Below are 13,346 nucleotides of genomic sequence, written 5' to 3'. Positions count from 1 at the left end.
GTTTCTAAGCCGGGTTACCATTTTTGCATTCGTATATCATGAGGCTAGCACGATGATACTTTTATGCCCAGGGAAGTCGAGACAATTTCCAATCCGAAAATTGCCTAGACCGGCACCGGGAATCGAACCCAGCCACCCTCAGCATGGTCTTGCTTTGTAGTCGCGCGTCTCACCGCACGGCTAAGGAGGGCCTACGTAGGGATACATAGCATAATGCGTGTAATAGTCGATTTTGATATCAGAGGAATTGTGTTCGAATGGATCAAAACATATCTGTTGAGCAGAATTCAATATGTAAAAGTGTTCAACAATACATCGTCTCCCTACAATGTTAATTCAGGAGACCCATAAGGTAGTACCGTGCTGTGCCCTTATTCCAATCAGCGCCTAATTCCGTTCACGCAAGACAAAATGATAAATAATAAAGAATTTTCGTCTAAAAACAACAGAAAAATATTCTTGTATTTGTTTATGGTTATGCATGCATGAAATGAAATAAAAACCAGCGTCATTTTTAACGATTAATAGTGAAAAATTAAACAAAATTTGTTGGTCGTCACTACGAGCGCCATTTTTTATTACCCCCTTGCTAAGAACGTCTGTTATAATATTTAAGCATTTTTAAGTGAACATTTGCCATGGATTTCAAACACAGCAGCATAACAAGACAAAACAGGTAACATTATAACATATTACCAATTTGTTGCCTGCGTTTTCCCGATAGAAAATGCTAAAAAGTGAAAAATATCTTGACCGGAATAAGGGTACATCTAAATTTACTCGTTCCTTATTCCGTTCATTGGGGTTGGAGGATGTACACCGAAAATTCTGTGTTTGGGAATATAATCTATGAGCAAGAAAAGGTACATCGTACATGAAGCCATATGAATGGTGAGCATTTGAAATTCTATCCCGCAAGCAGGCATACCGAAAGGAATTCCGTGAACGACTCTACTCGAAAAATAATATGGGACCTTCTTCAACTCGAAAATACAGTTTTTTCAGTTAATGATTTAATGATGATTTATAAAATGAATCTTGGACAATGTTAAGAAAGGGTTTCCGGAGAATACGGACAGTTTTAAACAGCACAATCCATAATTGCGGCGTTCTTGTTTAAAAGCTTTATCCGGAAATTTCTTGGCGACTTTCTATAAAAAAAAACACTGCCCTCTCTGAGCTGCAAATAAGGTTATGTTTTACCGAAATCCGTGAATACTTCGTAGAAGTAGGGTTATCCGGTACTTTAAAGAACCGGAACTTTAAAGAATATTCAATTTGAACGAAACAGTGGTACAAACAATTCCAAACAAACAGAGACATTGTTTTGGAAGGTTCAGATCAGAATTAAAGGCCAGGCTCTAGTCAAAATTACGTTGAGGATAAGGTGTCTGCATCTGTCCTTTTCTGTGGTACCTAATGCAACTGGGCAGCTAGCATCAATATCCATGTTGAATATATCTCGAATGGTAAGTGAAACAAACGAAAAAAAACAGTCAACTTGGCTATACTAAGGAAATATCATTCATTGTATTTTAAATTTGGAAGGAAATTAAATTTTAAGGAGATTGCGACTGGTAGAATGGATATTTTGACGTTGGCTTTCTCAGTCTAATTTAATTAAGACGGCTAGTTTGGCATAGCCCGACGTTTCGGTCCCGTGTATTGGACCTTTTTCAAGGGATAACTAGAAACATTAAACATTTTATAACATGGAAACATTAACATGAACATTTGTTTAAACATACGCTGTCGGCCGACTCTCGTTACATACGGAATGAATGTCTTAACTGGGTAGTTGGAGCTTCTTGTAGTTGCCTAATATTACATTTTTAAAATTGACGATCATCAGAACATTACTTAGCATTATACAAACATGTGAAGAAACTTACATTACACATTTGATATTAAAAATTAATTAAAAGACAATATTCACTGCACATAGACACAACGCATACACAACTTGACGGTACTAAACGGTAGGTTTAAAAAATTGAAGACAGATGGAGTTATATCCATCATGGCGATTGTTGGGTTTGGCCGATGGTATCAGTGATAGTATTACGGGTAGTATGGCGGGATTGTTTTCTACACATAAGTGTTGTCTTCACTGTGTGTAGAATACCAGCGTATGTGGTGTTGAGATTGTCAACGTCTGTACGATAATTTACCGTATGTGGCGTGTTTTGGATGTGGCACATCTCTAACACTGGCAAGGCAGTTGGTCGTAATGTGCGATCAACTGTTTTGGTGGCTTCTAGATCAAACGTGTGTTCTGTGTCTATCATGTGTTGTACAAGGGCTGTGTTTGCTTGTATTACATCAAGATTGAGTGTGTTCGTTTGTGTCTCTACTAGTTTGTTTACATTTGACCTATGCCCACTCAGCCTCTTTTTTAATTGATTCGTGGTCATGCCTATATACACATTATCGCAATCTATGCATGGTATGCTGTATATTACGTTATGCTGGTCTAACGGCGAAACCGGGTCTTTTACCGGCTTTAAGAGTGTTTTGATGTTCTGTGTTGTTCTCGTTGCTATTTTTATGAGTGGAAAATCTCTTCTAAGGATGGCTATAATCGATGGTGTTAGAATTTGGATATTGGGTATTGATCTGTATGTTAATGTTGAGGGTGCATTCTGTGCTGGAGATTCACGGATCGGGTGGATCGGCGGTGTTGTTGTTTGGATTGTCGATGACGGTGCTGTGGCTGGTGGTGGTACTTGCAGTGGTGGCGGTTGGTCTTGAGGTTCAGTTGGTGTTGGCGCTGGCAGTGGTGGTGATGATGTTGGCAGTGGGTGGTGACCATGATGTTGTTGTCCTGTGATGAGTTCTGTTTTGATTCTGTTCATCAGTCTGTTGATTAGTGCGGATGGGTAGTCGTTGCGTCGTAGGTTTTGGAAAATCACATGCTTCTGTTGTTCTATAGGTGTATCTGTTGTTAGTTGCATTACTCGTTTGATGAAATTGGAAGCAACATTCAATTTCATGTTGGTCGGATGGAAGGAGTTGTAGTTGAGCAAGCGTCCAGATGATATTGGTTTCGAATACCAAACAGTTCGGAGGGTGTGATCTTCTTTGCGGATGATTAGTGTGTCGAGGAACGGAAGTTTTCCGTCTTTTTCGATTTCCATCGTGAACTGTAGGTGTTGGTTGAATTGGTTGAAGATATTCAAAGTATGTTCTACTAGTGGTTTTGGTAGAACGAGGAATAAATCGTCTACGTATTTCTTCAACACCGGAATTGTGAAGTTCAGTTTTGTGATCACCGTATCTAGCAGGTCCTCCATAACGTAGTCGGCTAGAATAGGTGACAGTGGACTTCCATGGCAGTCCCAAAAGTCTGTTGATAGTACTTGTCTCTAAACATGAAGTAGCTGTTATTTAGACATAGTTCAACCATTTCCAAAAACAGATCTAGGTTTATATCTGTTGCCTTTTGATGTCTGTCCATCGGAAGATTATGTTGCGTATCACAAGTTCCTTCGGTATGTTAGTGAATAAAGACACTACATCGAAGGAAACTAGGACATGCTCGGGTGGGATAGTGATTGTGGTGATTTTAAACCTACCGTTTAGTACCGTCATGTTGTGTATGCGTTGTGTCTATGTGCAGTGAATATTGTCTTTTAATTAATATTTAATATCAAATGTTTAATGTAAGTTTCTTCACATGTTTGTATAATGCTAAGTAATGTTCTGATGATCGTCAATTTTAAAAATGTAATATTAGGCAACTACAAGAAGCTCCAACTACCCAGTTAAGACATTCATTCCGTATGTAACGAGAGTCGGCCGACAGCGTATGTTTAAACAAATGTTCATGTTAATGTTTCCATGTTATAAAATGTTTAATGTTTCTAGTTATCCCTTGAAAAAGGTCCAATACACGGGACCGAAACGTCGGGCTATGCCAAACTAGCCGTCTTAATTAAATTAGACTGAGAAAGCCAACGTCAAAATATTAAATTTTAAGCTTTTTATTTGCAATATTATAATAAATAAAAAGGCGGAATTAGTAACGATGCCATTTCAGATGATTGGAATTAGGACCACATAATTGGTCAATTTTGTTTTCACTAGTAGACTCCACTAGTAGAATGCATCCCAACATATTTTATTTACAATTGTATAAAGAAAATGACACTATGTAGCGAAGCTGCAGCTTCAAAATACTAAACGACTTTTTTCTAGAGCTTTTAGACATAGCGCATTGTCTTAGGTGAACGGATTAAGGTCACAGCACGGTATTTGAGCTAAACTATCGTCATGTTATGATCAACGCGATAGTGCTGATTTATGCCGACGACGTGAAAATGTTTATGTATGTGAAAATCCTCACTGTCGTCCGATTTTCGCGGTGTGAACGATGGATGGTTCTCCAGCAGCTCATGCAACTCGTGGTTCATTCGCCTCTTCCACGTACCGTCCGCCATTTGTACCCCACCATAGATGGTACGCAGCACTTTCCTTTCGAAAACTCCAAGTGCGCGTTGGTCCTCCACGAGCATCGTCCAGGTCTCGTGTCCGTAGAGGACTACTGGTCTAATGAGCGTTTTGTAGATCGTCAGTTTGGTACGGCGGCGAACTCTATTCGATCGGAGCGTCTTGCGGAGTCCAAAGTACGTACGATTTCCAGCCACTATGCGTCTCCGAATTTCTCTGCTGGTATCATTTTCGGCAGTCACCAGTGAGCCCAAGTACACAAATTCTTCAACCACCTCGCTTTCGTCACAAACTCGCGGTGGGTGCTTCACATTGTCTTCTCTTGAACCTCTTCCTATCATGTACTTCGTCTTGAACGTATTGATGACTAGTCCGATCCGCTTGGCTTCTCTCTTCAGTCTGATGTAGGCTTCCTCCATCTTCTCAAAGTTACGTGCCATAATATCTATGTCGTCGGCGAAGCCAAATAGCTGGACGGACTTATTGAAAATTGTACCACTCGTGTTAATCCTTGCTCTTCGTATTACCCCTTCCAAAGCGATGTTGAATAGCAGACACGAAAGACCAACACCTTGCCGTAACCCTCTGCGGGTTTCGAAGGGACTCGAGAATGCCCCTGAAACTCGAACTACGCACATCACCCGATCCATCGTCGCTTTGATCAACCGTGTCAGTTTATCCGGAAATCTGTGTTCGTGTATTAGCTGCCATAGCTGGTCCCGATCGATTGTATCATATGCGGCTTTGAAGTCGATGAATAGATGATGTGTGGGCACGTTGTATTCGCGGCATTTCTGCAGTACTTGGCGAATGGCGAACACCTGGTCCGTGGTGGAGCGTTCGCCCATAAAACCCGCCTGGTACTGCCCCCCGAACTCTCTTGCAATTGGTGCTAGTCGACGTCATAAAATTTGAGAGAGTACCTTGTAGGCGGCGTTCAGCAATGTGATTGCGCGGTAGTTGCTACGATGCAGCTTATCGCCCTTTTTATAGATGGGACACACGACACCTTGCATCCACTCCTGCGGCAAAAATTCCTTCTCCCAAATCTTGGTAATGACCCAGTGCAGCGCTCTAGCCAGTGTCTCACCACCGTGTTTAAATAGCTCTCCTGGTAGTTTGGTCAACCCCAGGGCCTTTGTTGTTCTTCAGCCGGCCAATCTCCTCCTGGATTTCCTGAAGTTCCGGAGCCGGTAAAATTATGTCCTGCACGCGTTCTCCCAGGTCCATCACCATACCGCCATCTTCGTCTGCCACATCGCCATTCAGGTGTTCTTCGTAGTGCTGCCGCCACCTTTGGATCACCTCACGCTCGTTCGTGAGAAGGCTCCCGTTTATGTCCTTACACATATCAGGTTGCGGCACGTGGCCCTTACGTGAACGGTCAACTTCTCAAAGAACTTTCGTGTAATATTAGCGGAGTACAGTTGCTCCGTCTCTTCACGGTCTCGATCTTCCTGCTGACACTTTTTCCTCCGGAAAATCGAGTTTTGTCTGTTCCGCGCCCGTTTATATCGTGCCTCGTTCGCCCTCGTGCGGTGTTGCAGCAATATCGCCCATGCTGCATTCTTCTCTTCCACTAACTGCTAACATTCGCCGTCATACCAACCGTTTCTCTGATCCAGGGGCACCGTGCCAAGTGCAATGGTTGCGGTGCCAACAATGGCGGATCGGATATCTCTCCAGCTATCTTCAAGAGACACTGCGCCTAGCTGCTCTTCAGTTGGGAGTGCCACTTCCAGCTGCTGCGCGTATTCTTGGGCTAGTCTACCGTCTTGTAGCCGCCCAACCTCGTCTCCTGTCTCGTCGGAGGGCCGTCGTGTCAGGGCTGTTTAGCGTCCCACCTAACACCAGGACTTGGGCTTGAGCGCTTTGAGCGGCACACAGTCGCTTTGGTGGAGCCTACTTGCGGATACATGCAGCTTTTTATAGGAATTTAACAGGGCCCACTGTCAAACCCCACCACATGTTAGGCAAGCCCTACAACTCACAGATGGCCTGGAGAGGGATCGTCAAGCCCTTGGACATAGTCCCTGCTGCCCTTAACCCTTTTCCCCTACATATGTTACATACATGACTTGTCTAAGCTCATGATCCCTTTCTCAATGAAGTGCTAGACGGCACACTACTTGCCTTTTCCCGATCAAGAACCTGTTCAGAACATCCACTCAGGGGGTGTGTTCTCCTTTAGAATTAAAAAAAAAATTGTGCTGATTTAAGTTTTTTTTTTATAAGATGATGTATCAATCTAAAATGAGGTAGACTTGGGGAAGATTCAACACAGGAGTCTAATGGAGAGTACTATCTCAGACAATACTTCAGGATGAACAAAAATGCTACTACAATAACAATAACAAAAAAATTCGTGGAAGCAAGCTTGGGTTCTTTCTTGCCAAAGAACGCCCAACCCAAATTTTAAAAATTTAATATAATAAAAAGGGCAAGGAGTTCTGCTCGCTACACAAATATTAAAATGTCCTTATCGCTCTGAATGTTGCTGACCAAACAAATTAGCCTTTTCCACTTCGGAGAAAAAATTATAATAAAATAATTATAAAATTAAATAAAATTAATTAATTGTCTCAACGAAAATTACGCGCCTGATAGTCGTTTAAGAAAAGCATACCTCTAGAAAAAAAAGTCATATAAAGATATCCCGAGCAGCAGGGATGCCAGACATACAGACTAAAACTATATTTGACCCCGGGAGTTCTGCTACGTTCCAGAAGGGGACGTGTTTAAGCCCCAAGCTGCTGCCAACGGCAGCTTCCGGGGTGGGCACACATAACCTCTTTTCTCCCGGGTCCCAGGGCGTTGTTTGCGGTGAGTTTTCGGTGGGGTGGTCCTTATAAACATTAAGTTGATTTATACCTTTTAAACTTTTTATTCGGTGGCTGCGGGTGACGGTGACGGCGTTCAAAAACTTCGCTGGCGCAATACTAGCGGGGAGGTGGCAACGGTGGGCAACCAATGAACGCACAGCTGAGCGGTGGTCGGGCAGTGGCCTGCTGACGGCGGGAACGTTGAAGCAGCGACGGCGATGGGCTGAGCTTTGCAATGAATTATAGGCAGTGGCTGATTTTCTACCCGCCGCTGTCACATCCAGGCGCTATATTATATGCGCAAAATAGCCAGCATGAGTTAACCGCCAGAAATTTGTATGGCGAAAGACACCTAATGCGGGTTTTCTCAAAATTATGAACTTTTCATGAAAAACTATTTGGTACCGGTTATGAAGGATGGTGTTCGCTACTACGCCTACCAAATATTTTTTCGATTAAGTTGCTTAATTTTGAGAAATCGAACCTTAGATGCCTTTCGCCATACTGATTTCAGAAAGTTAACTCCTAGTGTACCGCTGTAAGCACGCTCAAAGCAGGCGATTCATTGTTGAATGGCGGCTGGATGACGCTAGACTGGTGGTCGGTCGAAAATCTGTGCTAGCGAAGAATGGCTTCAATCGAGGATGGCGTCAATCGAAGCGAGCTTTGCACTAGTGCACCGTTGTTGGCCGGACGAAAGTCGCTGGCGGCGTAGAATGGCTTCCGGGAAGCAAACGGCGGCTTGAGGCCTAACGATGGGGTTGATCCTACGGGCGAACGACTTAGGTAAGGAAGAGGTGTCGTAGCGCAGCGGGGTGGTGTGACGTTTCACCACGTTTCACGCAACGAGCTTGACAGCGACTGTAGGGCGGCCGATAGTTGGGCCAAGGACCGCGGAGGCAATAAATGGCTTGGAGGGCGGTTCGTTAGCAACCGGCTGGTGGTTTACCGATGAACAACGACGGTGTGAGGTGGCTTGGTTGGCGGCGAATGTCGAGGGACGATGGCGTACTAAGGCTTGGACGATGTATTTTGGCGGGAGTCGATCAACGGCGACTTTAAAAGCGTCCTAACGGTCGCCTTGAAAATAATTTCCACTGCACGGTACAGGTGTGTACTGTCACGGTTGCAAATTTCGGAATACGGTTGCACATTTCGTAAATTTTCCGGATATATCCACGAGGAATCGACGTTGCTTCCCACAAATACACGACCGCACCATCGTTCGATCGTCACCGCAGCCAAACGAGCGAATTTTGAAATGCCCGTTGATTCCTATCTGAACAAAATTATACCGTACAACCCAACACAAATTAACAAAATAGTTTCCATTCGGTAACAAGACATTTGGTCTTGCATACAGACATTATACAGACTTTTGATTGACGTTACAGCCTGTAACAGACATTCATTTTTTCAAAACTTTGGGCTTTCACACAGTTGGGCTATCCAATTAAACCATTTTGGGTTTTCAAACAAAATAGCTATGGGAATTTCATACGGAATTCTATAAGGTTCTATAAGTCCATTTTGGATTTCCAAGCTTCTGAACAAGATTCGTTTTGGGTTCCAAATAGAATCCTTTTAGAATTCCAAACGGAGAGATTCTTTGATTCCTTTCGGACACCTAAAAAGATTCCGTTCAGAAGCCCAAAGTTAATCCACTCGGAAGCCTAAAATATTTCCATTGGGGTGCCCAGAAATATCCTTCGTAAGGATTTCCATACAGAATTATGTGAACTTCCAAACATAATGCTTTTGGGTTTACTATTGTCAGATTTTCTGGATGTGTTACACTGCGCGGCTTTTGTAATGTTCCCAAATAGATACTTGCACAAATGAACCGTTTGTTTGAGAAACTGCATATGTAACATTTTTGGCCAAAATGAGATTTTTATATATTCTGAATCCTTGTCCAAAAATACGTATTCTGGCAAAAAACACAAAAAAAAAATTTGTTCAGGATTGTATGAAATTTTTTCCGTTTGTTTGAGAAAATACATATGTCCACGTACTTTGAAGAGCAATTGTGGAGTACTGCTTACATTTTTTGCACTGAAAGTGCCCCAGGGTGTTAAGTTTTGCCAAAAACTATTGATCTGTATCGAAGAAATCGAAAGATTCGGTGCAAATTTGTTCAAAAACAGTTTTCTGTTGTTTTCTCGGAATAGTGTAAAATGGACTTATGCAGTTTCTCAAACAAATGATTCAAATATTCACGCAGCAAATCTCTGTCGAAAGATACGGCCGGACTAAACGATACACCGCAATTTTAATCACCCATAAAAATCAAGTAAACAGGGTGCAAAAAGCGCGGGGGTACCTTCCTGAAGGGTACGCCGCGTGCAATTATGAGAAAAACAGACAATAACGGAATCCCTTCGAGGTTCTGTGCGAAATTAGTTTTCGAAAGGCTTTCGAAAGGAACAACTCTGGGCTTCCCAAAGAAATCCTTTTGGACTTTCTAACGGAATTCTGAATTCCGAATGAAATACTTTTGGTCTTCCTTTTGGATCTTCGAAAAAAAAAATACTACGATTGGAGCGTTCTGGGTTTCTGAACTGAATCTTTTTCTGCTTCTCGACAAGGAATCGATTAGAATACTTATGGGATCTCCTACCGTAGCCCTAAAAGGATTTTGTTCGGAAGCGCAAAGGCATCGATTCGAAAACTCAGAAGAGCTCCTTCCAAAGCCAAAAAAATCGTTCAGAAAACCAAAATAATTCGGTTCGTAAAGCCTAATATGCCCTTTCTCTGGGTTTCCGAACGAAACTCTTTTGGATTCTGGAATGCATTCTATTATATTTCTGAACGAAATTATTTTTTGCTTCCAGAATAGAATTCTTATGGGTTTCTGAAAGTAACCTTTTTGAGCTTCTGAATGAAATTATTTTGCCTAAAAAAATTTCGAAAGACCAAAGGATCTCCGTTTGTAAACCCAAAAGATGTCCGTTCCGTTCTTTAGCTTTCCAAACGGATTTATTCCTTTTGTGCCCCTCCTCCGAACCAAACTCTTTTGGACCTCCTTACGGGTTTTTGTTTAGAAAATTGCGTAAATACAGTCGCCTCTCCACATCTCGATATTGAAGGGACCATCGAGATAGGGAGAGATCGAGGAATGGAATGAAAATTGAAATGGGTACTAGATCCAAAAAAGCTCGTTGCTATGAAAAACGACAACAAAACAAATGTCGTTTCCTGTTGTTGATGTGTTTGTTATTGTCCAAAGATGGTCTAGTAGCCTTAAAAGCTGACCATATCGACATGAGGAGAGTAAATCCTAAACAAAATATGATCAGAACCCGTCGGGATAGAGAGATATCGAGATAGGGAGGTTATCGAGATGTAGAAAGCCCAAATGTATGTAGATTGAAGGGACTTTGGAAAACATCGCCATAGGGAGAGATATCGAGATATAGAACATCGAGATGTGGAGAGTCGACTGTATTATCAATTTATGCTAAATGTAACAACATTCAACATACATTATGATTAGAACATTATTCAGAGCTTTTTTTATTGGAGTATATTCACTTATCATAAGACTTGCTTGCCATTTTCCAATAGCTTTAAGAATATGTATTTCGACCTCAAGAGCAATTTTACTTGTCTTCAGTATCTCGTACTTGACTTGACTAGGCCTTACACCGACTATTTGATTATTGAAATCTCGATATTCTACGTTGTAAATAAAGTGCATGTTTTATGCATAATTTTCTAATTCCTGTACCCTACTCCATACAGACAAATAGAGACATTTTTAGACTTATAAAAATTGTATATGGCATCCCTGACGAGCACGAGAAATTAACTCATTAATGCCTTATTCTGTTATTGATACCATACCCTGTTTGATTTGCACTAGCCTTGCATAAGAGGTAAAATACCAAAAATTAATATGCACAATACTTCAGGCATAACATACTCTGTTTTACAATACCAGCCCTGGTAGCGGGTCATTTTTTAGTGACTTGGTCACTTTTTTCGAGCAAGTCACTAAAACGTCTCTTTTTTCGACTTCAAATCACTAAAGTCACTTTTTCTCGCAAAAAGTCACTATTTTCTACTATTTTGAAACTATTGACTAATATTTTTGAATGAAGCTTTATGTATCCATCGGATGATTTTTGGCGGATTTTCATGGCGGAAATGAAATTACGGATCTTGGGAAAATGATTGCTCTGAAACTTCGTCAGCCATTTTACTCGCTCTTATTGGCATTTCACCAGTAGCTAATTGAAGGTGTTTTACGTTAGAATTTATAAATTGGTATATGGTCATGCAAGCAGAAGACCTACCTATTTGGACTTTTTTAACTATCAGGCCTTTCACAGTAAGGGAAGGTTTGGAGACTTGATTCCTTGAGAGACTTGACCCCTTGGGAGACTTGGCGGTATTTTCTAATAAATCCTCTAGACAAATGATCGTTATATGGCGAGTTGTTTTTTGGATTGACAATCTTGTTTACTCTATTACTTAATGTGTTTTGTCCCTCCTGAAGATTTTTTTAGTGGCCACAAAGAATTTGAACAACTCCTCCCAACAATGACCAAATGCTATCATTTTTTACAGCACAAAGCCATAAGTATGCTAAATTGTCTGCACTGATAAAAATTCCTGCATTCCATTACAGTTTAAAGATATTTGGATTTTTAGTTGTTGTCCCAATATGAGGAGACTTGATCTCTCATTAGTCACACATAAAATTGGCGAGAAAATTCAAGAAAATATAAATTGTGCTAAAGCAGATAATTTTTTTGTAGATATAGATGTAATGAAGGGTTTGCTCGAAAAAAATATTTATTGAGTAGATATCATTTAAAGGGGATTTGAAGATTGATGCGCTGTCGAATTTTGAAGATTGCATGCGCTGTCGAATTCCATAGCAAAAATCATTCATGAATACGCACAGCAAGTCGAAAAGTCTGCGTTTTTATATTATTTAAATATTTGAAAGTTCAGAGTGCACTTTTCTACTTTCATTAAAGCAAGTTCTTAGAGAAGGAACAATACCCTTAGAATATTTTCAAATTCGACTTTTGACAGCACTCCAAAAGATTAATTATGTATCAATAACAACAACAGTTACAGACTATCATACACCCGTGAAGTTAAATTATACATTTCATGGAGAATAACAGAAAAATCTTTCATCACAAACCTTGTGCTTAGAATCATAGGGCCGTACTGCATTAATTCGTTGCTCTTCGTCGATGTTATCTTTTTATCAATGTAGCTAATTGCGGTAGTTTGCCCAAGATTGTATGGTTTGGTGTGATAAAGGATGATTGTATCTTGCACCAGACGCAACAAACACGGTTGTAACTTTGGAAACAGTTGAGTTATTAACGAAACAAATCGATTAAGAGAAAACGATTAACATCCAGATGGTTCTCAGCGCGTGATATTTTGGTAAAATAAAGATATTTATTTTTAAATCGAAATAATGATATTTGCATCTATGATTATACTGCAATCGAATTGAGGGGAGGTGCATTAAATATGTAAGGGATTCCCAAAGTAATTTTGCTGCAAGAACATGAGAAAATAAAAGCCGTTTTTTCTTCCCAACATCCACTTCGATGAATATTTTAGAATTCTCCAAAATATATTATGATGATAATTTATACATTTTAATTGGCATAAATGTAAAAGATTTTTTTTGATCTTGTTATATTTGTTAGCTATTGTTAACTTTTGAATCTGAAGTCGAGCCCGATGGTCCTGCATTATAAGCAGGAGGTCGAGCGTTTAATCCCAGGCTCGTTGTTTCGTTTTAATTTCGTTTTCTACCAAAACGATCCGTACTGTCTTTCGCACTTTCGTCTAGCAGGACTACTCATAATTTTGAGTAATCCTGCTTTTAGTAAAGTTCCCGTGGGATAAAAAAAGAGCGGCCAATACTATTTTACTTAGTAACCAGTGTTGGTAAAATCATTCATAAAACTCAATCATTGAGCGCTCCTGCAAGAATTAACTCTTTTGCGATTTTAAAATAATGCATCACGTCTGAGTTTTTCATGCTAAAACGGATCATTTCACTCATTTCCCAAAAAAAATCATTCTGCTCTAAAA

The 13,346-nt window shown here is 40.6% G+C and overlaps 1 protein-coding gene across 1 annotated transcript; it reads right to left on the bottom strand.

Annotated features, from left to right (window-relative positions):
* Positions 1 to 2,018: 2,018 nt before the first annotated feature.
* LOC134210408 (uncharacterized) lies at positions 2,019 to 3,293 on the bottom strand. Its single transcript, XM_062686458.1, has one exon. The coding sequence runs from the start codon at positions 3,291 to 3,293 to the stop codon at positions 2,019 to 2,021; it is 1,275 nt and encodes a 424-aa protein (XP_062542442.1).
* Between the last annotated feature and the right edge of the window lie 10,053 nt (positions 3,294 to 13,346).

The sequence above is a fragment of the Armigeres subalbatus genome, chromosome 2 (assembly GCF_024139115.2).
Source record: "Armigeres subalbatus isolate Guangzhou_Male chromosome 2, GZ_Asu_2, whole genome shotgun sequence".
In the NCBI taxonomy this organism is placed as follows: domain Eukaryota; kingdom Metazoa; phylum Arthropoda; class Insecta; order Diptera; family Culicidae; genus Armigeres; species Armigeres subalbatus.
Note: the sequence above shows the minus strand (reverse complement) of the source record. Positions and strands in the feature narration are given on the sequence as shown.

Coding starts and splice junctions, on each gene's coding strand:
- LOC134210408 (XM_062686458.1), bottom strand. CDS start 3,293: ATGGAGGACCTGCTAGATACGGTGATCACAAAACTGAACTTCACAATT.